Consider the following 23,183-nt stretch of genomic DNA (forward strand, 5'->3'; position numbering starts at 1 on the left):
GGGTAGGAGGTAGAAGATATCTCAGTTAACTATGCTAGCTTTCTACACTCCAACACTGAAAGGGTCCCATTTTTCAAGTTTGCATAGACAAGCTAGAGGTGCTTTACTAGCTGGAGAGGAAATGAGAGGGGAAGGAAAGGAGAACAGTAAATTACCCAAGTCTCCTCACTGCTACTGCACTTTGCTTTCAGCAACTTTGCTGCTGGATAATGCAACTTGGCTTTTAAGATTCTTTCTCTTTTCAATAATACAACTGTTTATTTGTGAGAGTTTAGCCTCCAAGTTTTGATGGAAGTAGGTTACAATTTGTCAGAGTTGAATTGTTAAAATCCAATTTCATTTTACTATCTAATAAATGCTTACATAAAAACTGCACTGAAAAATGATTCAAGATACAGACAGATCTCATGTTTAGAGATCTACATCTTGATCACAGTAATTCTTTCATGCTCAAAGGGTTCTCTCTTTTTTTTTTATTTAAAAAATGCCAGTATATATATACACTGCACTTACTTAGGTGATCTGTAGTACTTTTATAATGCTAGATATCAGCACATATGATGGAGTAAGCCACTAATTAAATGCGTCACACAGGTTTATTGCTCCATACTAACTACTAGAATAGTTCTTCACACAAATTTGAGAGGACACAGTAAAGACCTGAAAGGATTTACCAAATATATCCGACTTCAGAAGTCTTGCTGACAGGCAAATACAAGAGACAGAGATCTGTATTACTGAGCCCCCCAAAATAACTCAGAGACAGTATCTTATCAGTAGGCACGTAATGAATAAACAAGTGTGCTGTGAAGATTCACAGAGTGATTGTAACTATGGAAAGCTACTGCATGAAATAGAAAACAGTAATACACCAGCATAGTAGGTTTGGAAAGGTCAACTTTTTTTAATAACTGCTCTTCTCTCCAGGTTATGTCATGCAGTTACAAAGTAGTTAGAAAAAAAGCATGAGTTTCTGGGAGGGACTAGTTGTCTTTTAAAAAAAACATTCATATTCATTACATAAATAACATCTGGCACTTCAAGGGGACTCCATGGGACAAAAGCCTTACACTTTAAAAAAACTGTGCTTGATCCAATATTGTGTTGAGGTCCATTTTGTTGTACTCTAGTTAATGTTCAAAACTTTCAAGACCTCCTAATGAAAAAAAAAAAAAAAAAGAGTCTGTGTGTTAAGACAGTGGATTAAGCTTATAGCAGCACTCTAGCTCCTCTGTAGTTTGGCCTATGATTTCTGGGTTCAGTTTCACTTTAGTTGTTCACTGAGGCAGTATCTAATTTTCAGAAAGCCTCTGAAAGAAAAAGACTGAAAAAAAAAATTCCAAAAAACCTAAGTATGATTACCAAATTCAGACCATCCCTTTTTTTAAAAAAAGGAAACAACCTATAGTCAGAATAGTTATGTAGATACTTGATTAAAAACATAACTAGAGTTGCTTGATAGTTTCAGCTTATAAAAATATTAGTCTGTCACCTCTACATACTTCATGGTGATAGTCAAGCTAGCTTGAACAAGCAATAAAAGGCAGTCCTATAACAGCAGCACAGTTAAAGAAAAAACATTGCCTAAAGAGAATCAGGCCTGAAGCTTTACTACAAATAAAAATTAGACTCCTATCAAAGTTAATCCCTGCTGGAGGCCCATTCTTCCTTTGACAATGCCACAGCATTGATCATACAAGGCCTTACTGAAAGTGCCGAAGCCAAAATTATATCATTAAACAAAAGTGCATGAAGTAATAATGAGCTAAGTGCTCATCTAGTACAGTATCTGATCTGAAGTCTGAGAAGTGGCTCAGGTGGCAAGACCACTCTTTCATACATAAAATGTACCATTTTGTTTTGTAGGTGAAATACCCAGAATGGCCCCCACAAGTGCAGATGAACTGTTATCTTCAGATACATACTTGTATACAATTTCCTAATCCATGGATTTTTATTGTAAAAAAGACTAGTTTGGACTGAAACTAATTGGGAATAGAATCCACTATAATGTCAGAAGAAAAGAAAATGTTGTGGTTACATGTAAACTTGTGATAAGCTTTCTCAAGAAGAGGGTACATTAACAGCGAGAGGGATGGGATACAATAAGGAGCGGTAATGGCCTATTTATGTAAAAGTCAGGCCAGCCTCATTGTACACTTTGAAGACTTTCTCAATTGCATTGACATAGGCAGCTGTTCTCAGGTCCAGACCCAGGTTGTACTTCATGGCAGTACGCATGATTTGCTGAAACAGAAAAGGTTATATGTGATTTCTGCAAGTTTCTCCATAGAACTAAACTAGCTCTTGCTTGGAGGATCCAGGTTAGGACCATAAGGAGCCACTAGATTGGTATCAGAGCTCCAATCCTTTGTGGATCAATTCTAAAATTTCTTGGTTCCCCTTACAACTGAGTTCTGAAAGGGAAGAAAATCTTTCCCAGACTACTACATTGCCCCTTTTCAGGTCTTGGATCCATGTGTACCTCAGATACAGGGAGAGACAAGATGTTTCAAGTAGTCTTTGCCCCGCTAATTAAAAATACTGCATAGAGGGATTAATCTAAAACTGCTGATGGTAAAGTAAAGCACTTGTAGGTATGTGTCCCAGATTAGCCAGGTACAAGAGGACAACTAAAAAGTTTCTAATTACTACAGCTTCTACTAGAAAATACGTCCTGATTTCATGTATTAGTCTCTGATGTTTACTATACCCAGTTAAAGTCGGCCATCCCAGCACAGAGCAGAAACACCTCATACAGTGACTTCCATTATCATTAACTATTTATCTACCCCTTTAATTACACAGAAATTCTGTACAATCCATTCAAAAACTGTCACAAACCCATGTAAGTTGTTTTTACTACAAATATATTTACTAATGCAATACTTACCCGGGCAGAACGCTCCATTGTATAAGCCAACCCAGAGTGGACAATGTCTTTCTCAGACGCACCCTGCAACAACAGGGAATAAAATTAGGGTTTAATCCAGAACACAAAAAGGTACTAGTTCTCTATTAGGGACAATGACATGTTGGATTCCCATAATTACTGAAGCTTGCTCACTCATTTTCTTCTAATGACTGGTGTAAGAATTTAAATCACCTTTACTGTGTTACTTGAAGAGCTAATTATGGTCACTCCAATTCTAAAACCTCAGACGTAAGCACTAAAGTCTTTTACATGCCTAGCTTCTAGGTGCATGATGCTAGCATTTTTTTATTGATGTTGTAACTACTGTTTTCAGCCTTCAAAATACACAGTAAATGTTAAACAAAAAAGCTACCAAGAGACAATAACCTATAGAAGCTACTTGCAATTGTTTTGAAGACAGTCAGATTTTAGGAAGGTCATGGATCCCCAATTCATATACTCACCATTGTATTAGCCCCGAGCAACTCTAGAGTAACTTTGTTCCCATTAAAATTTAAATACACAGAACAATAAGTAATTGAAGATAGACTGAATTAGGATGACTGAGGATCAGCTTCAATGTTCCATCATCCTGACTGCTGTAATTTACTAATAATTTGACACCTGGCTTCACAAAATACATGCTTTCCTCAAATACCAATTGGGGCTGGATGTAGAAATTACTAGGCCAGTTTCTATGGCTTGTGTTTAAGAGATCACAGCAATCGCTTAAAGCCACAGAACCTACGTACCATGCTATTCATTTAGCCTAACGTTTATGGAAACACTAGCATCATACCAGATCAGGCTAAAGTCTATTTCTATCATCTGACAGTGGTCCAAGTTTACATGCACTTCCCCTGATTTCTGCCTGAGGATGCATGATTTTAATGTTTTTCATAACTCGCTGGAGTTTTTCCCCCAATCATTTGTCCCATCTCCTCCTGAACTTGCGTTTAAAAACAAAACGACCAACCCTTTTAGCTTCCATACATCCCTTGGCAGAGCACTGCACATCTTAACTGTCTGCTGTGCTAGGAACCATCCCACGTTCTTCATTCTGCACCTCACTCTGCTGGGTTGGTTTGAATGCATCTTGTCCTCTTTCACCATTCCTTCCAGTGAACAATCTATCCTTACCCATCCATTTTCATAGCACTCATTCTAGAGATTACTATCTCCACCCCAGGACTAGTTCAGGCCAATAGGACCTAGGTTAGTTCATTGTTCCATGTATAAGAAGCTTCCATATCTTTGATTATTCTTGTGATCTTGCTCTGAGCTTTTTCCACATCTACAATGTTCGAAGATACAGAGACATAACCTGCATGCAGTATTCAGAAGGCAGACACATTCTCCATTTATATTGTGGCATCATTAGTCAGTCTTATTCTTTTCCCTTCAGAACAATTTCTAACACTGGATTTGCTTTTTGATTGCTATGAATTTCTAAGCGTGTATTTTGTCATTACCTCCAGATACTCCACTTAAATGCAAACGGATGAGCTCACAACCCATTATTTTATATGAAAATTTCCCCACCATGTATTGCGACACATTAGATAACAATGACTTTTACCTGACATTTCTTTGCCCATTAATTCAGTCTTAGAAGAACATTCTACAATTTTTCACCCAGCTCTTGTCTATATTACCCTGGAGTTACAGAAACAGCACATCAAACTGTCTGTGTTGTGGGATCTTGTTGAAAGTTGTCTGGAAATCTAGGCAAACTATATCAACAAGATTTCCAAAACAAATTCTGGTAATGTTTGAGGCAGTATTTCCCACCACAAACACTCCATGAACTTTGATAGCTAGGGTTCAGAGAAGTCATGGAATCTATGTATTTATCAGGTTAGCCAGCAGAAATATCTAGTATTTCATAGCAAACAAAAGCATCAAGAAAAAACACAGGTTAAGTTTTTCTTAATGGCCTGCAAAAAGAATCATTCCCTGCACCCTCCACAGTACAAAAAAAAATAAACCTCACATGGTTTGTCTAAACAATGGAGATAGTCTGTTGTTCTGAAAAACTCCAGTATATGAACAGCAATATCCAATCTAACACTAGTTACAAATACAAAATGCATCTGTATTAAAACTGTAGCTTTTTAACAATATTGAAGGTATTTTGCATGGGCTCAAGTAAAAGAAAGAAAAAACAGCTTACTTCCAGTATTCCTAAGCAGTTCAGATCATTCATTTGCTATTGTACTAATGCCTTGCTTGGGGCAAAAACCTCCATGATAGCTACAATGGTAAAATTTAGATTGCAGTTATAATATCAGAATACAGCTACATTAACAGTAAAAAAACCAGCAGCAACTGCTTACCGATATCCTGTCTTGAAATTCTGCTGTAGGCACAACTGGAATAGTTCCACCATGTTTCCCAAATTTTCTTTCCAAGCTTTCCTGGACAGACACTAGAAAGCAAAAAAAAAAAAAAGCAGAGGCAAGGTAACTGACAAGGAAAGGAATGGGCTCCTTAACAAATGAGTTGACCCCAGGACTTTCAGCATTCAGTAGTATGAAATGCAGACTATAGGGACTGGGGGCAAAGGGAGTCATCTTATTTTTGTCTTCTAAGAAAAAGGAAAGATGTTGATTTTTCTGTTTTTATAGGTGAATGCCTCCAATATTAATAGTAATATTGCTATAGTACAGTCACATGGCAGGCAACTGTGGATTTACTGATCCCACTTCACTAACCTTATAAAGCTGATACAGCAATCTGGATTAATTTTCCTAACTTGACGGATAGCATTAGACAAAATATCTCTTGAACTTAAAGCAATCAATTATCCTATTGCACTTTGCATATACAGTACTTGCTAAGAAAAAAGCCCATGTGGAATTTTAGTTTCTTCCTTAGGACATGAAAAGTGCTTTGGTATTGTGAATTGATATTTAAACTTAATTCTTGAAATTTAATTAGTATCGTTTCCTAAACAACATCACAGAGTATTTCAGGTGCCACAATCTTGAAGTTAAGGGATTTAAATTAGAACTGCCATAACCCTCAACCACTTTAGAAACACCTTGAAAGGTGTAATTTATGAGAAAAGTTTATATTAAAAAACATTCAGATGTATGTTTTGTCAAGTCTAATGTCCCAAGATTCTCATACATTTTCTACAGAACATTGTTTAAAATGGAGCAATATCCTGCAGTTCTTTTCCATTAAGCTTCTTCTCTCCATGTAATTGGTATTCTGGCCCAGAAACTGGGAAGCACAGAATGACCCTAAGTGGAGCTGTAGGCCATAAGCAGATTTTTACAGCGCCTGTAGCAATTACATTATTGCCCTTTATAGAAATCCTCTATTGTTTTATGTGCAGAACAACATTACCCACTCAAACTCTGAATGCTTCTCAAATACCAACTGTAAAGCTGAAAGATGTTTATTAAGTAATAAATATTTCACATAAGTGTATTTCATACAGTATTTTCACAAAATTGAGGAAAGCATCACTTTATGAATTAAAAGATAACTGAAAAAAGTATGCATTTAACTTAAGTCATTAGAGTTGCAAGTCAGTTAACTTATCAAATCTTTCCTACTCTTCAGTATGCAGCAATAATAGACTTGTAGGAAGTCGTGGTGAATTTAAAATAGTTCTGCATTCATTTCTCCCACATTCGGCGTTTGCTAGTCCTATCTATTAATTAAAAAGTGAGCAAAAGTGGAACTGAGCACTTACTGAGCAAGTGGTAGTTTGAATCTCTTTCATATTTAAAAGTCAAGCGGCCATAACTGACGTGGTTCAAGTTTTTCAGCCATTCAAAATAGGATACTGTTACACCACCAGCATTCAGGTAAAGATCCTGCACAGAAATAGTAAATGTCTTGAATTGTGACCATGTGACAAAGTCATGACAAAGTATTAAGCCAAAGCAAGCAGAAGTATTATGTACGAAGTACTAGTTTAAACTGCAGTACAGAGGGCAATCCAGTTGTTACTCTTACATGACAACACTTACCCTCTTCTGCACTCCAGGAATTACTTCTACTGATTTAAAGGAAGACTTGACTATAGAAGACAGGAAGTTCACATGTGCTTGATGGACTACTGTCTCTTATTTTAGCACAAGTTTTTAATCAAGAAAATTAGGGCATTCTTTATTCACACACTTTACTCTCAGCCACTCTTTTAAGCAATATCACTTGATCAGGACACCCTTTCTCTGGGAAGAGATTATCATTATACCTGGATAGGTCTTATTCTTTCAGATTATCACTTTAGGCAACATTTACTCTATACAATCTACAATACACAGTTCTGTCACAGCATCACCCAGAGACACAAAGTTTACAAACAAATTGGCCAGTGTATTTACTCTGCCTTCTTCCTTTGCTTAGTGGACTATTTAGTTGAGCAGATCTCAGCTAATACTCCAAAATGCAAACCTACAGATTTAAGAACTAGTTGTGGATTGTTCTCTCTTCTGAATACGTAGCCTTCATGTAATAGTCATCTTTGGTCATTTACAGTTGCAATGAGATCTTTAAGTAATTCCAAGCAATCTTAAGGAACACTGACACCCATTTCCTAGACATCAGTTGTTAAAAAACACTCTAAGAGAATGAATGGCTAATTATAAAAACCTTCAATAAATAACCTCTTGCTATAGTTCATAGAAATATTACCCTTGTAGTGAAAATCAAAGGTCATAATAGAACCTTACAGGGATAACCATGATATTCCGCTCCAAGAAGATTCTGTCAGCTTCTGGAGTCGTAGGCCCATTGGCACCTTCAGCAATAATCTGAAAGGAATCACAGCAGGGTAACTCAGAGGTATATGTTTGTTTTCATCCATGCTAATTATTGAATACTAGTATTTAAACAAGCCTTCTCCATTTTTCATTTACATTTGAACTCTCCAACTTACTTTTGCTTTAACCTTGTGAGCGTTGGCCTTAGTCAACTGCTTCTCGCTAGCAGCAGGGATGAGAATGTCACAGTCTGTTTCTAGAATACTGCCCTCAAGTGTCTGTGCTTTAGGGAAGCCCATGATTGTCCCGTGTTGCTGTTTGAAGAAAACAAACCAGGGTGTTTTTAGTGTGTGTGTACTAGTATGACTTCCTTCCCTTCTTCTAACTTTCAAAAAAGAAAGAACGGAGAAGCAACATTACTAGAAAGACAGCATGTAACATAATTCCTATCTTTACTTAGATTAGGCATAAAAAGCAAGCTACAAAGCTTGGATAACAGTCAAAGTTCCCATGACTGAGGCATAACTGCTCTGTGGCCAAAGACACTGATAACCCTTTGGGCTCTGGAGTATTTAAAATAAAAAACCAAGAACATCCCTCTCAACTCTTAAAATACATGGCAAATGCAATAGTTTTCAAACAACTGAAATGACCACCAGCCTGCTACACACAGGATAAGTTGCCTAAGATTCAGAAGTACCATTTTAAAATTTAGTACTACAATGATAGCCTTTGTTTAGTAACAGAATCTTTTCATTCTTTTGAGAAAGGAGGTGATAAAGACATTTAAATACTCCCTACGTAAAAGAAGACACATCAAATAAGCCCCTTAAAAACTCTAAGTAGAAGATTGTATTTTCATGCCTGTGAACTGTCCCCTCGAGTGTGCTGCACTTGTAAACTGAAATAAAAAGAACATACCCAGTTTTTATTATAGACTACATATTCAAGTCATGCTGCCAGAGACACTTTCATTTTTTCAGAAACATGAAATAGGTAAGAAGCAGCAAAAGCATACTTTGAAGTTTTAAATGTCCATTTGCTTGGGATTCTCAGTCAGGAATCCTTCAGGAACCTCCTTGCCCTGGCTCCCTGAGACACCCTTCCTAGTTTAGTCATAAGAAAGGCAAAATAACCATGAACTCCAATTCTGAAACCAAAGTAATTAGCCTGCACACATGCAAGCCCTTGCCATTTTTCTGAGAGTCAGGTCAAAGGGTAAAAAAAGTACCACCTACATTCATACTGGGGATAAGGAGAAAGCCAGAAGAATCAACATTCCTAAGCCATTTTGTAAGTACTAATTACAGCATTATTTAAATATCACAAATTAAGACCAGTCTACAGTCACCATGTGTACTTGCAAAGCTGACAAAAATGACTCTTTCTGCTCAGTTAAGTTTCATACCAATTTGTAATCTTCTAGTTCCTTTGGGTCAATCCCATCAGGATTCCAGATAGAACCATTAAACTCTCCAACAGCAACGCATTTTGCTCCAAAACGATGCAAGTATCTCATAGAATGCAAGCCCACATTACCAAATCCCTGAAGGTGGAAAGAGAAAGGGGAAAGCAATTAACCCTTCAGCTAAAATGATGATTACTGGTAAGGATTATATAGTTTTGAATAGTTTTAAATAGTTCATTTATTGGCATATCTTGGCATTAGATGATGTTTATAGGAGAGTTGGAAGAAATCTACATGCATTCTATTCTAGCCTGAGTACCGTCGTAGAAATTGTGCATTGTAGCCAGCAATGTACAGTTGTGCTAAGTTTTTTATGCTGGAAATACAGAAGGGAAGCGCTAATGCTACTATGAAAGTGTCAACTATGACATTTATCAACATAGGAACGTTATGTGTATCTATTTTATAATGGACACTGTCTTAGAGGGATTCATGGATTTTTCTATGACTATTCAAAGGTTTGACTAACATTTGCAGGCCAAGAAATATTCTCATTTGATTTCGGTAAGGAAGCCTTACAAGTGTAAAACCATCCCATAATGGAAAGCACTGAACAAGAATATAATTAATTCTTCACATTAAAACATACAAACTAGTAGGAAGCTATGTAATTTCTAATATATTTCTGAAGTGGTCCTGTATAAAACAGATTGCCTAAATTTAAATTTAGATAATCTTGCATTTCATTAGCATATTTTACATCCTTGCAGGTGTAGAAAACTTAATTCCAGGCTATTGCTCAACATTCTGGAAGTAAAGGAACACGCAGGGCACACCAAAAGGTCACGTGATCCATGTAAAAAGTCTGTAGTAAGATTCTATGCTGGAAAAATAGCTGAACATTAAACTCCTCTATAACATAGCTCCAATTATTTAGGATTTTTGTTTATATATGAGAAGTAAACTTCAATACAGCAGTTTGTCATGCATTAGGTCTCTTTGCAATGCTCTATCCTTGTTTTCCTAAAAAAAAATCTTCATCTATTCTTATGGCCATGTTTTCAGGCTAAGTTATGCTTAAGTGCCTGTTGGTTAGCCCTCTGCCAGGCATGAAAATGCCAAAATGCAGGGAGATGAGTGTGCTGCTGGGTCTGCGCAGGGCAGAGATGTTTGCTTCAGCCCACAGGTTAACTAGAGGAGAACCTGGAGGTTACAATTACTCTGCTATTTCTAACCACCAGGGCACTGGTACTGAAAACAACGAAACAAAGCAATCCCTCAAACCCTCTATTTCACATACTGTTCAAAGCTGAACAGAACAAGTTATTTCTTCAAGATTTAAAGAGTGATAATGCATATTACTGAACACCAAACCCTTCAAAATTCAACTACATAAATCCTGAAGTCTTATGAACACCAAAAAATGTACATTCAACCCTACAAATCTAGGATAAGGTATTGGTTCCTACTTTGCCAACTGCTCATTCCATAGTGGAACAAGAACATAACCCCTAATTCCTTCTCTCCGTGAAATTTTTTATTACAAAACAGTGCAACAAATCTTGTGTAGGCAGAAACAGTGTCACAGCTCACTGAAAAGTGTGCAATGCCTTAGTTTAAAGAACTCCTGTAACAGTATTTCACTTTGTTCTTTGCAGCCTATATTTATAAAGACTCTAGAGTGCAATCAAAAGTTCAGTTACTAAAAAACAGTCCAAAATAAAGGGCACCTATGTTGCTTGAAAAGTGTTTCTAAAGTTTGAGAGTAAAGGTTTACTTGGAAGTCATAAAACCATAACAGGATTTATTGCTACAGCCCTTTTTAAAAGCAGCTCTACTGGAAGTTTGTTTACTACTTTTTCTCTACAGTTGAAAGAAAAAAGTTACCTGAACAGCAAATGTTTTATCCCCAAATCCAGGGGTCATTCCTAATATACTCATATATGATGCTTCATTGATGAAATTTTCAATTCCATGGAAGAGACCACGACCAGTTGCAGATATACGTCCATGGATCCCACCCTGGCTGATGGGTTTACCAGTTACACATGCATGTGCGTTAATATCCTGTAAAACAGTGAAGGACTTGTGAGCTACTGAATTAATCAAAGAACAGCTGGAACAAGAAGTTTTGTACACTTTAGAGATAAGGGAAAACAGGAGTCTTAAGAGTCAGAACATGATATAATTTATATACATTTAGTTTGTAAAGATGATTTCCTTCCTCACTTTGTGTGAACACCTTCTCAGAAGTACTCTAGTATGTCAGGAAAGTTGCATAATGTGATATTGGATATGCTCTGCAATTTTTTGTTGTATTTTAGTGTATATGTTAACTTCAGTCTGTGTTAGTTAATTATGGTGACATGCATGTTGCTCTGTTAGCAACGAGCAGACCTTTCACAAATTAAAAAGCTTTGAGGGATATGTTTCTCAAAATTAGCTCCTACTACAGCCATAATTTCCACCATTATTCTTGACATTTTAATCTTTTAAAGGGCTTAGACATATCCTTGGACTGGTTTTTAATCATCTTTAAATAGTGTTTAGTGTTCCTTTATACCAAATTCAGTTATTTTGAAACAACAATACAGGCCTAATATCTTCCTGTTGTCAGAACACAGGGATGTTTGATCTCAGGAAAATCTACCATACAAAGGTCGTATGGGAAAAATTAGGTAAGTATTTACTACTTTTATTCAGAAAGGAAATACGTACAATCAAGCCTCTATCCTTAATTTGGTGGCAATAAATTTGTATTTTTTCATATGCTACACAGCTAGCCAAGATAGAATAGACTATTTAAAACCAGAGTTAATTTTTCAAATTGTAATTAATAACTTGAAAAAACTTCTTCCAAACTAGACACTGCTTGGGCCTCCCTCTTCTGTCACCACTGATTCCCATGCTCCCACACCCTGGGAGCACAGTCACACAGTGGCTTGGCCTCCAACATCAGTGAAAGAGGAGGGATGAAAGGGAATCCACTGAAATAAGTCTGCCAGCAGCCGGATGGGTTTCTGTTCCAGCAGCCGCATATTCACTGGGAGGCTCCCTCCTCTCCATTGCTTGTGCCAGATGCATTTGCATGCCTGTGGCATGAGTGCAAGACGCTGGGTGAGAGGAAGGAAAGGAGCAGACAAAAGTAAGTGGAGGCAGAATGGCAGGAGATGACTAGAGCCCTAATGGAAACAAAAACTATTCATTGTTTGAAAATGATAGTGAGTTAACATATAAAGCCAAAGATAACCCCTCTTTAAAAAACAGTAAAAGCAATGCTGGGCTTGCCACAAAATTCCTAATTCAGTTTCCCAAAATATAGCCGCGTTGCTCTCATTAAGCTGTATGCTCCCTCTGGTGGCATATCAACTGCAAACAAGATCTGTGGTGGTGTTTTGCTAGGAACAACTTGGCCTGGCATCTTGATGTCTTTTTACGTTTTCATTCTGTTTCAGACTGAAACTACGTTTTAGCCTTCATGCATTCACAAAGGAGGAAGTATGTTTTATAAATACTTGAAGAAATACAGCCTCCCACCATACATAAGCATGTATTTATTAAAGTCCCTTTGTGTGTCCCAAAAGTCAGTTGGAAGTACAGAAGAGTGGAAACGATGAATTTAACCGAAAACTTTAGCCATATATAGTTCAGTGATCCAGCAACTTAAGATGGATTTTCTGGAACAGTTAACACGGTAGTTATTAAAGACTTGCATGGTTTGGCAAGAAAACAGAGCATGAGGTGAGGGCAGGTCCGGGTCTTCTAAAAGTCACATATACAAAACCACCGTCGATGTCAAAGTCCTAAAAACTTTGGGTTTAAGTCAATCAAAAAAACGTTTAACACATCTTGGGCCAAAAAGAAAGACGATGGCTTTTAATGAGAAGCTTGTAAAATGGCTTATGGATAGCATTAAAGACTTCTGTATTAGCACTAATAGTCTATGAACTTAGTTGGCAAAGTTCAGACACTGAACTTTCGCTTGTTTCTTAACCCCTTTCCACACTGTAGTAATATTCTCCTTGTCTCTCCAGCTTCCTGGCTCTCTATGTCAGGTTTCGAGCAGACTTCTCCTATCTGTTTATATCTGTTATTTGACTTTTCCTTTTCAAGATCCCTGAACACATCTGTGTGCAACCACACTGACTCATCAGATCTGTAGATTTCTCAGACAGATCCCTCTCACCGAAGAGTTATCTTTCCACTCAACTGAATGTAGTCTGTTGCATAGCTTCCATCTGTTTTCTGAATTATGGGTTAGTTTCACTTCTGTTCAATGGCGATTTTCTGTATTCCTTAATCACCTTTATTTTTGTTCTTGGTGTCTCAACCAGATAGTTATCTGAAACACTTTCGTCTGCAAACTGGTTTTGATAGATTATTCCACTTTTTACAGCCTTGTCAGAGTTCTCACCTTCCTTCTCTATACCTGGTCATTCTCCGCAATAGCTCGTAAGTTCCACTATGGCTACCATTCTCTCTTCTATGTACAAACAACCAATGCAACAAAATTAAGTAAACTGATTTAATTTTTTTCCTTATTCTAATTCTTTAACTAACTTTTCAGAAAAATGTACAGATTTTTTTATTCTTCAAGAATAAGATACTGCCATGCAGACAGAGTCTAGGAATAAAAAACTGTTGTAGTATAATTCAAATTGTATTTTTATCCTCAGTAGTTTTTGGTTGGTTATCTTCTGTCATTGAAGCATGTGTATGTGTAGCATTACACAACAAGCTGAGATGGCAAAGGGAAAAGAAATTCAGCCATTTAAAAATCTTCTGTATCAGTGTTTAGTTTTCCACCTATTAAAAAACCTGAACCTTCTGTATAAAACTGTATGTGAACTATTAACAAATACAGCAAATCTTAAAGCAGGTCATGTGCTGTGAGCCTTCTGTGTCAGTCATAATATAACAATGCTGTTGTATCACAGCAAAATATGCATTTTAGTGCAATGAGTTAAACATTAAAACTTAAAATGCTTTGAGGCACTAGTTTTCTTAAATACTGGAATTTTGAGTTATGACTGAGGGAGCTAGTTGCCACTCTGCACATTGAAATCTTTTTGAAGTCATAATTTTGGCTTTTTACCAGGTTTAAAGTTTTAAATAAAATATTTACATTTACATACGTGAATAACAAAAAGCAAGTAAAGTTTTACAGTGTTATCCCTATCTAACAGACAGCTCTGTGTGAAAGTGATTTAACTAATCAGCATGCCACAGCCTATTCCTCAAGCATTCCTTCCCCACCCCAAGATACCTTAGACTGTATTTCAGATCTAGACTAACCTGTGCCACCCCATCCTCCTATGGTTAAAGGCATCAGCTCCAGACAAGCATTCTGCCAAGAGACTGTCTCAGGACAGCCAGGCATGCTTTAACATCCTTAACACACATGCCAGAGAGAAATACATGTTGGGTGGCTCTAATGCCTTATTACTCAGGGTATACACCCTGCTGTATTTCTGAGGAACTGTTGGAAGAGACTGCAGATAGCGAAGAGTCTTTTCAACTCAAAAGGAGCTGGGATAGGCAAACAGGGAATAGCTTAGCATAGTAACACACTTATACAAAGCTATGACAAGACTCCTTAGCAAAGTATGACCTGCTGGAGTAGCAGAAACAACATCTGAAAGAGAAGCTAGAAAGTTTGGGTAGCATAGACAGTAGAGCCTTAAGAAATAAGTTGTCCATAATATATTTTTCTTTCATCCAACCTGTCAAAAGTATACAACAAAAGTGTTTGGTCAACAGTCTTGGTTTTGGTACAGTCAAAACAGGTACAAATAGCCCCAGCAACTTAAGGACAAAGGCCAAATTAAGGGCTATAATTAAAAACTAATTTTTAAAAACTTTATTTTTTTTATTGCCTTCTGGTCAGTAAATTGTATCGGTGTCCTTTTGCTTTACATTTTGGAGAATCTGCTGAAGTCTACACTGACTACTTGCTACTTATAGGGGACCACAGAGAACTTTAATACTTTTACAGATTATAACAGTAGTGCAAATTTAATTTACACCGTCTCTTGAATGCACAAAACCATGAGCATTTATTTAATAACACTTGTGAATTCAGTAGTCTGAAACAGAAAGATTTCAGCGCTTTAAGAGTATACCAACTACTATGAACTAATTGTTTAACAACTTTAAATTAGTAATTATGGTACTAATGAAAAACAGAGGGAAATGGTAGAAATAGAAACCAATTTTAGACTAAGTATGAAACCTTTAAAAACAGTCTATTTTCTTTTTGCTGAACAGTTGCAGTCAGTATTGTATCAGGCAAACTTAATTTAAGCCTAGTATAAAAACATTAACCTTAAAGCTATTTTTCCTTAACTGTACCCTAAAAACCTCACACCAATTAAGTTGTTACAGTTTGCAAGAATCTATTTAGAGCCACATAATTAAAATTATATGATTAAGCAGCATGGTAATAAATTTCTAGATAAAAGGATTTCTGCAAAGACCAAAAAGTTTTTCTACTTCAAAGCCTCTGCTCAAAACTTACATAGTGTCCTATGGTACTGGCATAGGTGTCGGCAATCCAGGACATCTCCCTCTCCCCTGTGCTCATATCAGGAGCAGGCACATCAACACCAGGTCCTGTTGGCAACAGTAAAAACAGCTTTTAAGGACCAAACATGAACAGTTGTCTTCAACCATTATTCCCTTGGGAACTGGGCAGGCCTTGGCAGAGAAGAATTGTTTTCCTGTTTAATCCTCAGTTTATTATGCGAGCAACAGATTCTTCTGGATTCAATTCAGTTTTAGATGCCGTATCACGCATTTGTACAATACTGTCAAAACCTCCAACCTTTCACACAAGCCAATCAGGAAAATGAAAGTCAGTTTGTCAATAAAAAGTCAGAGTAAGATCATGCATAAAAAGCTTTTTTCTTTTTTCCTTTTTTTTTTTTTTTTTTTTTTGACAATCATTGCTGTAACAACAGGAAGGGCGCTATCTACATATGATTTCTATATACCATGATGGGTTTGGGAGGGTTTTTTTGCATTAAAATTTCCTTTTTTGTTCTTGGGTGAGTTTAAAAATTGAAGATAGGCTGTTCCTATTCATTGCACTGTAGGACATGCATTCGATTTTACTGCTGACTTCAAGAAAGACACATTACATCTTTCTTCATGAAATAAACCTTTGAAAGAACTTTCACACATCTGTTATAATAAAACCAAATTCTGTTTTTTCTAGATAACTAAAAATAGCATTTTCCCAGCCTATTTAAGATCAGAGGGACTTGCTCAGCAAGATTTTAAACACAACTCTGCGTCTACCAATTTTTTCAAAGTCTTTTTAAAAGGTTTGTGAAAGCTGGGTAGTGCCAACCACAGAGACAAAAAGGAAGACAAATTTAATCAAACCATTTTAATTGTCACTGAACTAACAATCACTATAGGTGGCATAGTGTAGAGTATTACCCTAGTCACATGTAACATCAATAAGTGTGTTTATACAGAAACTTAATTCAGATGAGAAACACTCTGGCTGAAGAGCAAGAAAATGCAGATAAATGGATATACATTCCCAGGGGCAGTTAGACATCAGGAATACATGACAGACCTTTAACTAGCTACATGCCTTATTGTTCACTTGAATAAGAACCTCCTCCAGGTAAAGATCCTCCATTTAATTACAAGTTGAGCTAGTAACATTCAGCCTTCTCCAGAGAAGACTTCCAGATAGCAACTCCAGACAGCAAGCTACCAGAACAACTCAGGGTTTAGAGTCTGAATGAAACACCTACTAACATTACAGAAGCTGAGGTTCTGTTACAACAGGCATCTATGCTTCTTGCCTATGCTTCTCTTGCAGCCTGTGGTTGCCATGGGTGAAGCCATCAACTTTCTCTGGGGTGGATCTTCTATTTCCTTCCTCTGTTTCCTCAGATATCTGCCAAAAGCCTCAACTGAGACTACAGGAAACAGTAACAGTGAAGAGTTTGATATTGGAGATTAAAATTGCAACAGACTTGGTCACAATATCTACCTCTAAGAGAAATGTGATTCGTTTTGGATCCTGTGAGCTCAGCTTTTGTGGCTTTTCATAGCAGAACAGCCAACAGAAAAAAGTTAACACACAGTTCCCTTTAAAATGCACTGAGATGAAATGACTTGATTCTTTGTGGCTCTTTGCTGAAAGTTCTATACCCAAATTATTTACAGCTCTCAAAACCAGTGTTATTTAAGGATACTATCTAGTGGACACTGCCAATGCACAATAAATCAGGTTCCTAAATTTTAATAGTAAAATTGCACAACATACCAATAAAGCCCTTTTTTGCCAGCTCCATGGTAAACCTTCTTGTGATCTTTTCCAATTCATTGTCCTACAGAGAAAATGCAATAAATATCACAAGAAATCATTAGTGTTTATTTTGTTTTTGTGACTATTTGCTAGGACTTATGCCCAAGCATAAACAGATGCCCTTTTCTTTTAGAATTATATTTATATAACTTATATGCCACTCCCTAACAGACCCTTGGTATTCAGGCAGCACAAACAAACATTCAGCTTTCTTTCTGTACATTCTGATCCACAACAAGTTGGGAGTGTGGCACAGGAAGAACCAGCTGTGCTTGTAGCAGAGATTTCCAGCAAACAAATCTGATATCCTATGTGAGAGATTTATAACGAGCACCAGCAATAGCTGGCCTGCCGGTTGTGTAATCAACACAGTTGAACAACTTCACACAAATCCTTACAGGAGTTTCAAGCTTAGAATATCTGTTACATATTCTAGTATTCCTTTCTGTATGAGTTATTTTAATTAGGGGAAGAAGGCAAGCCTGCAGTAAACTAGTTATAAGCCAAGTTAGTTATTATTCACACTGGAACACTGCATAGAAAGGTTTAATGGAGCATAAAACTATTTGTCAAAATAAACAAAAACATTAACTTTTTTCTAAGAGTAATTTAATTTAAGCCTTTATTAACAGTATCAACTTAAAAACTTTTCAGGTTCCAAATTATTTGTAGTCTCCTGACTTCAAGAAAAAAAGTAATAAATTAAATAATTGAAGTATTCCACCGCTGAAACACAGACCTTTAAAAAATTCTTTTCCTACCTATTGCATGCACAAGCTAAATTCAGCCTTTATAGAGGCAGAAGTGGCAGGAAGTTTTAAGTGGTCAATAATGCCCTTAGAAGAGCTTTCTTAACTGGCTGGCTTCAGTACTGCAGTTAACCAAATTTTTATCTATGATTAAGCTTACTGTGTAGTTCTTGGGATTGATCTTGACACCAGCCTTTGCCCCACCAAATGGCACATCTACAAGAATGCAAAGGAAAATCATTTTACTTTTTCAACAACAAAGGCAGAACACATCAGTAATATGTGTGAGTAATTATATCTTTGATTTTAGCAGTGAATTTGGCTTTGCCACATTTAGGGCTTCACAAGCGTAAACTATAATCTGATCTAGGTACTCCTATAAAAATGGGAAATCTTTCAAGGGCAGCTTGAAAATGGTCTTTGAAACTCAAACATTCATGATTTAAATTTTCTATTATTCACGCTCTTGTACTTGGCACTTGTAGAAGCAATAAGTTTTACAATTTATATTTTACTGGTTTAGCTCAAAAATTTTATTTTGAAGTCCTAAGTGAAGTGTCTCTATATACTTTAAGAAAGTATTTTGTTTTCTTACACGTAATGTGCAGATTATCTCCAAACTCCCCTACAATTTAGCAACTGTGTATGAATTATACTTCTTTATAACCCATACAGGAATTTTATCCTTAACTCTACACAGCTCCCCTGCCTGAATCCTTTACAGCCTCCATCTGTTCCCCCTAAAATTAGCCCCCTCCTAATCCAAGTTTGTCATACTTTGATTTGAGTTCAAGACACAGTACTTTTACGGGAGGGGGTAACTAGCAGAATTTGGACTTTTCAAATGAAAATGCAACTTTATTCAAGTATCTACAGTAACAGCAGAGGGAATATGTATTATTATTTTGGTCACTATATATTTTTCCCATCTTGCTACAGATTTTAGTCAGAGATTAATGTCTAAAACTTAAATGAATCCTTTAGATGTTTTTTCTGTAAATTACATTAGTACTGATTGAAATTAAAGATTGTATCCTTGCTTGAAAAACTATCACTTACCAACCACAGCACATTTGTATGTCATTAGAGATGCTAAGGCTTTCACTTCATCCACACTAACATCCAAACTATAACGAATACCTGCAAAAGACACACGAGAAAAAAAGGAATTCACTGAACAACTTCATAGGTATTTATAAATTGGGAAGATTAATTCTACTCCAGCCATCTGTAACATGCAAGTATGTAATTTATCAACTTATTTGCTTTAAGACTTAAAGAACAATTCCTCATTCTCCTACTTAAATATCTATCTTTAACCTAGTAGAAATTCAAGACTTCAGTAACTCTCTATTAAGTAGTTTAACAGCAGCACTCAACCTTGGAACAAAAGTGAGTATTCCTTGGGAGGAAGATGAGCCAAGCTGATAGATAACTAGAGGTAGAGTTTTCAAGAGGCTGATAAAGCTCATCAGCATTCCATAAGATCTTTAGGTTTGGACTTCATTCATTGTATATAGAAGATGAACCTTTTTCCTGAACATAACTTATTAGTACAGGTTATAATCAAGATCTTTTTGCTAGAGTAATGCAAACTCCTGTTAAGTTATGAGACTTGCAATACACTGGCTGTGGTCCAACAAAACCATATGTAGCTTCAGGGCTCTGGCTGCTAGGCACAGCCACATAACAGAAAGCAAGCCACTCCGCTAATTCAAATTTGTTCAAAACATTTTGATGGAATAACTCTACCCCAGCAAACTTGTGTGACCAGGCCACCCATCCCGCACCCACGTGGAAGCCAGCCCACACCTGCATGCCCTGCTCTCAGTCATTCAGCAGAACTGCAAGCATGTGCTGACACACGGTCCAGATACAAATTCAAATTGTTGTGGTCCGAAAGAGGCGTGGATGCAAAATGGGTGATCCTGGCCTTCAAGGCAGTTCAAAACTAAGTGGAAAATGATCACACAAAGGTAGGGAGATCTGTCACCTGCCTGACTCTTGAGGGTCTTCTAAAAAATGGGTTGTAGCTGCCCAATAAATTAATTGAACTCAAAGTTAAAATTCATGTATTCTGGAGGTAGTTGCAGAGTAGAAAATACTTAACCAAACTGACAGGGCACATACACAGAACTACAGAAGCCTAAATATGACATTTAAGATCAATACAGTGACCAAAGTCATGTGGCCACGGCAAAAAAAGCCCTACAGCTATATGTTAGCTTCTATCCAAGCTGCTCCTACATCACTAAGCATATAACAGAGCCATGAAGAATTTATCATCCCCACCTCTGCTCCCTAATTCCTTGGCTGTGGGTTGTGCCAAGTTGCATGGTGGTTTGTAGCAGGCACAGAGTGTCCTTTAGATGCTAGGACAAGGCATCACAAATTTCCTACTATGTAAAGAGAAGACCATATTCAGGTCCTCAGGAGTGAAAAAAGACCAGCATACATCATCCAAACTAAAGCACTGTGCTGCTATGAAAGCCACTCCTGAATGCTCTGGAAACAATCCCAGTTTCAAAGGAACTGAGTGCTGCTCAAACAAAGCTGAGGGCCAAGTGCTGCTTTCTTATGAGTTCAATCAGTAAAAGAAAGTACCATGCCTCTGCAGAACAGAATTTAAATTTAGTGTGTATATGGGGGAAGGGTGGTCTCCAAAAGCAAACTAATTAGTTTCTGACTGAGGTAGCTGTAAGGTGTTAATGCCTGTGCTTTCAAGAACCTTCTCACAGGAAGTAATATTTGAAATTTAAGTGGAATCTATCAGAGCCCAACAGATGACTCAACATTACAATGTACATGGTTTTTTTAACACTTCTTACTCTGAGGAGGAGTGGTTATCCTGCTGTCAAGCCCCGAGCAAGAACAACCACCACCTACAGCACTGACTGTCCTGCCTGGGTACATCATTCCCCCTTGGTTGAGCAAGTACTCTGGGGACAGGTCTCATCTGAGCATTGCTCAAGCCAGCCAAGCCTAAAGCCACAATCTATGCTGGGCAGAAATGAACTCTGCCCCTCCGCTCCCAGGTGAACTAGATCACTGTGTGTTTATTCAACCCATATATTCATTCAAACTTCAAGTTGTATACACAAAGCCATTTTGCTCCAACTGTACTCCTGCAGGCACACAAAATGTTGTTTATTCACATATGGAAAGCAGCAGGGGGACTAAAGAGTTAGGGATAGTTATTTTGCACAGTTTTAACAGGGAAGCGAAATACAAAAGGAGAAAGCAGCCTCTTCTGCACATCATATGGAAGATGGCATCTGAAAAGGTGAGCAAGCAGCAGTTTAACTGGAAGACTCACACACATGCAAAACTGTTACATCTCTAGTTTCCTTGTATTGCAGTCAAGGGTTACTGAAAACTTTACTGTAATTAGTATTAAACTTTCATACCAAGGGAAATAGGGTAAAAGCCCCAAGACTAACAAAGTACTGAAAGGCTTTCAGCTGAGATGCCTATTTGTCACCCATGTACATATACCAGAATAGGGAAAACTTTTAGACTTGAGGCTGAAACTGTCCTTTTCTGAACAACTTCATATTTTTGAGCAAGATTTAGCTTCTTTTCTAGCCTTTTAAACAGCTTTAATTGAAATGGCTTGTCTGCTGGCTTTATCTTCATGAGTGGGAGACTAGTCTATCCTGAGAGTTGTGCTGACTTCACTAGCTACTTTGCTCCAGCTTATTTGCTAAAAACTTTCATTACAGTGTCAAGAAAAGTTCAGGGTGTGGATTCCAGGTTCCCTGACAGGTGTGACGATTCTTCCCTTCTGTGGCACAAGTGGATAACATTTAAGATGTGCTAACATTTCATTCCTTTTCACAATTCAGCCAGTTACTGTTTTCCAGGAATTGCAATTACTCTACAGAAGGCCCACCTCTTGACAGGAAAGTTATTTGTGCTAAGCTGTTAGGACTGATGAGAAGCAGGCGTCTGAGAATGCAGTACATTCCATCTGCAAGGGGATGCACAAAGTTAAAAGACTTAATTTCTATTCTATTTGAACATCAGTGAAATTTAGTTTGACAGCTTCCTAATTTGGCAGGAGAGTATTGCCACGCATTTGTATGGCTCTTTTGGCAGTGTTACTATGCATTCAATAGCCTGAGTCTAAAAATGGACCACATGAACAGATAAATACTGGGGATTTTTTTTTTAAGATTCTTAATACATAAGCAAATGAAAGTCGCTGCTACACAGCAAGATTATAATTTTTTTAAACCCTGGCAAGTCCCATGGAGTAAGTCTCTGGAAACTTGTGACTTTTACAGCAAACTAGCTACAAAAAATAGTTTGAAGAAAGCCTCAAGTTACAGTATGACTCACTGCCATGGAAAATACTTTTCACTGGAAAACATACAAATTCTTGTTCTAGTTGAGAATTCTCTTTCCTTGCCACACCCCAAGAAGTTAAACAGCATGCTAAGAGAGACTTTGTTTTTCTATGCACAAGACCTTCTAGATGAGGAAATGTTTTCATTTTAATTTTGTTTTATTACTGGTCAGTATAAAGAGAAGGCTTTATCATCACATTGCACTGTCTATGCTTTTAAAGCTTCCTTTTTTGATCTGTATTTTGGAGATATATTTCATCCAGTTACCTCTTGCACTGAGCCTAGTAATTGTTTTGGCCAAAGTAAAACGATTTAAGCTTAGCTTCTTAGACAGATGCTATGGATTAATTTTCACTTTTCCAAATGGAGGTAGCAAAGCACTTGAAACAGTATTTTTTTAATAAAAGTCAATGTTGTAATTATCAGTAAGACTGTATTTTTGATTCTATAATAATAGCAGTCAGTTACTATCTTAATCAGCAGGTTTGTAGCAAGGAGTGTACTAACAGGCATGTGAGAAAGATCTTCATTTCAAAGAAAACTGGCTATACATCCTACTAGATTTTACATTGTACAGAGTTCAGCACATTTCATGATGTTCAGTGTGTTTATTATGCTTCCTTAGAAAACATGGTGTACAGATCCACCAGTTTTTCAAGGATGATTACTGCCTTTCTAGTATGCCTAAAAATCTCAGTTTAGGGAAGTTAGTG

General features: G+C 37.1%; 1 protein-coding gene across 1 annotated transcript in view; it reads right to left on the bottom strand.

The window, feature by feature from the left end:
* Positions 1-577: 577 nt before the first annotated feature.
* Positions 578-23,183, bottom strand: part of GLUD1 (glutamate dehydrogenase 1) — a 31,198-nt gene continuing 8,592 nt past the window's right edge. The window contains exons 2-13 of the mRNA XM_069796102.1: positions 19,181-19,261; positions 18,282-18,337; positions 17,331-17,394; positions 15,561-15,655; positions 10,931-11,110; positions 9,044-9,181; positions 7,812-7,949; positions 7,606-7,686; positions 6,621-6,744; positions 5,251-5,342; positions 2,894-2,956; positions 578-2,247 (exon numbers count right to left, since the gene is read on the bottom strand). Of these exons, the coding sequence (XP_069652203.1) occupies positions 2,128-2,247; positions 2,894-2,956; positions 5,251-5,342; positions 6,621-6,744; positions 7,606-7,686; positions 7,812-7,949; positions 9,044-9,181; positions 10,931-11,110; positions 15,561-15,655; positions 17,331-17,394; positions 18,282-18,337; positions 19,181-19,261 (1,232 nt within the window). The 3' untranslated portion in view covers positions 578-2,127. The remainder of the gene's footprint in view (positions 2,248-2,893; positions 2,957-5,250; positions 5,343-6,620; positions 6,745-7,605; positions 7,687-7,811; positions 7,950-9,043; positions 9,182-10,930; positions 11,111-15,560; positions 15,656-17,330; positions 17,395-18,281; positions 18,338-19,180; positions 19,262-23,183) is intronic.

Source organism: Haliaeetus albicilla, chromosome 11 (assembly GCF_947461875.1).
Source record: "Haliaeetus albicilla chromosome 11, bHalAlb1.1, whole genome shotgun sequence".
In the NCBI taxonomy this organism is placed as follows: domain Eukaryota; kingdom Metazoa; phylum Chordata; class Aves; order Accipitriformes; family Accipitridae; genus Haliaeetus; species Haliaeetus albicilla.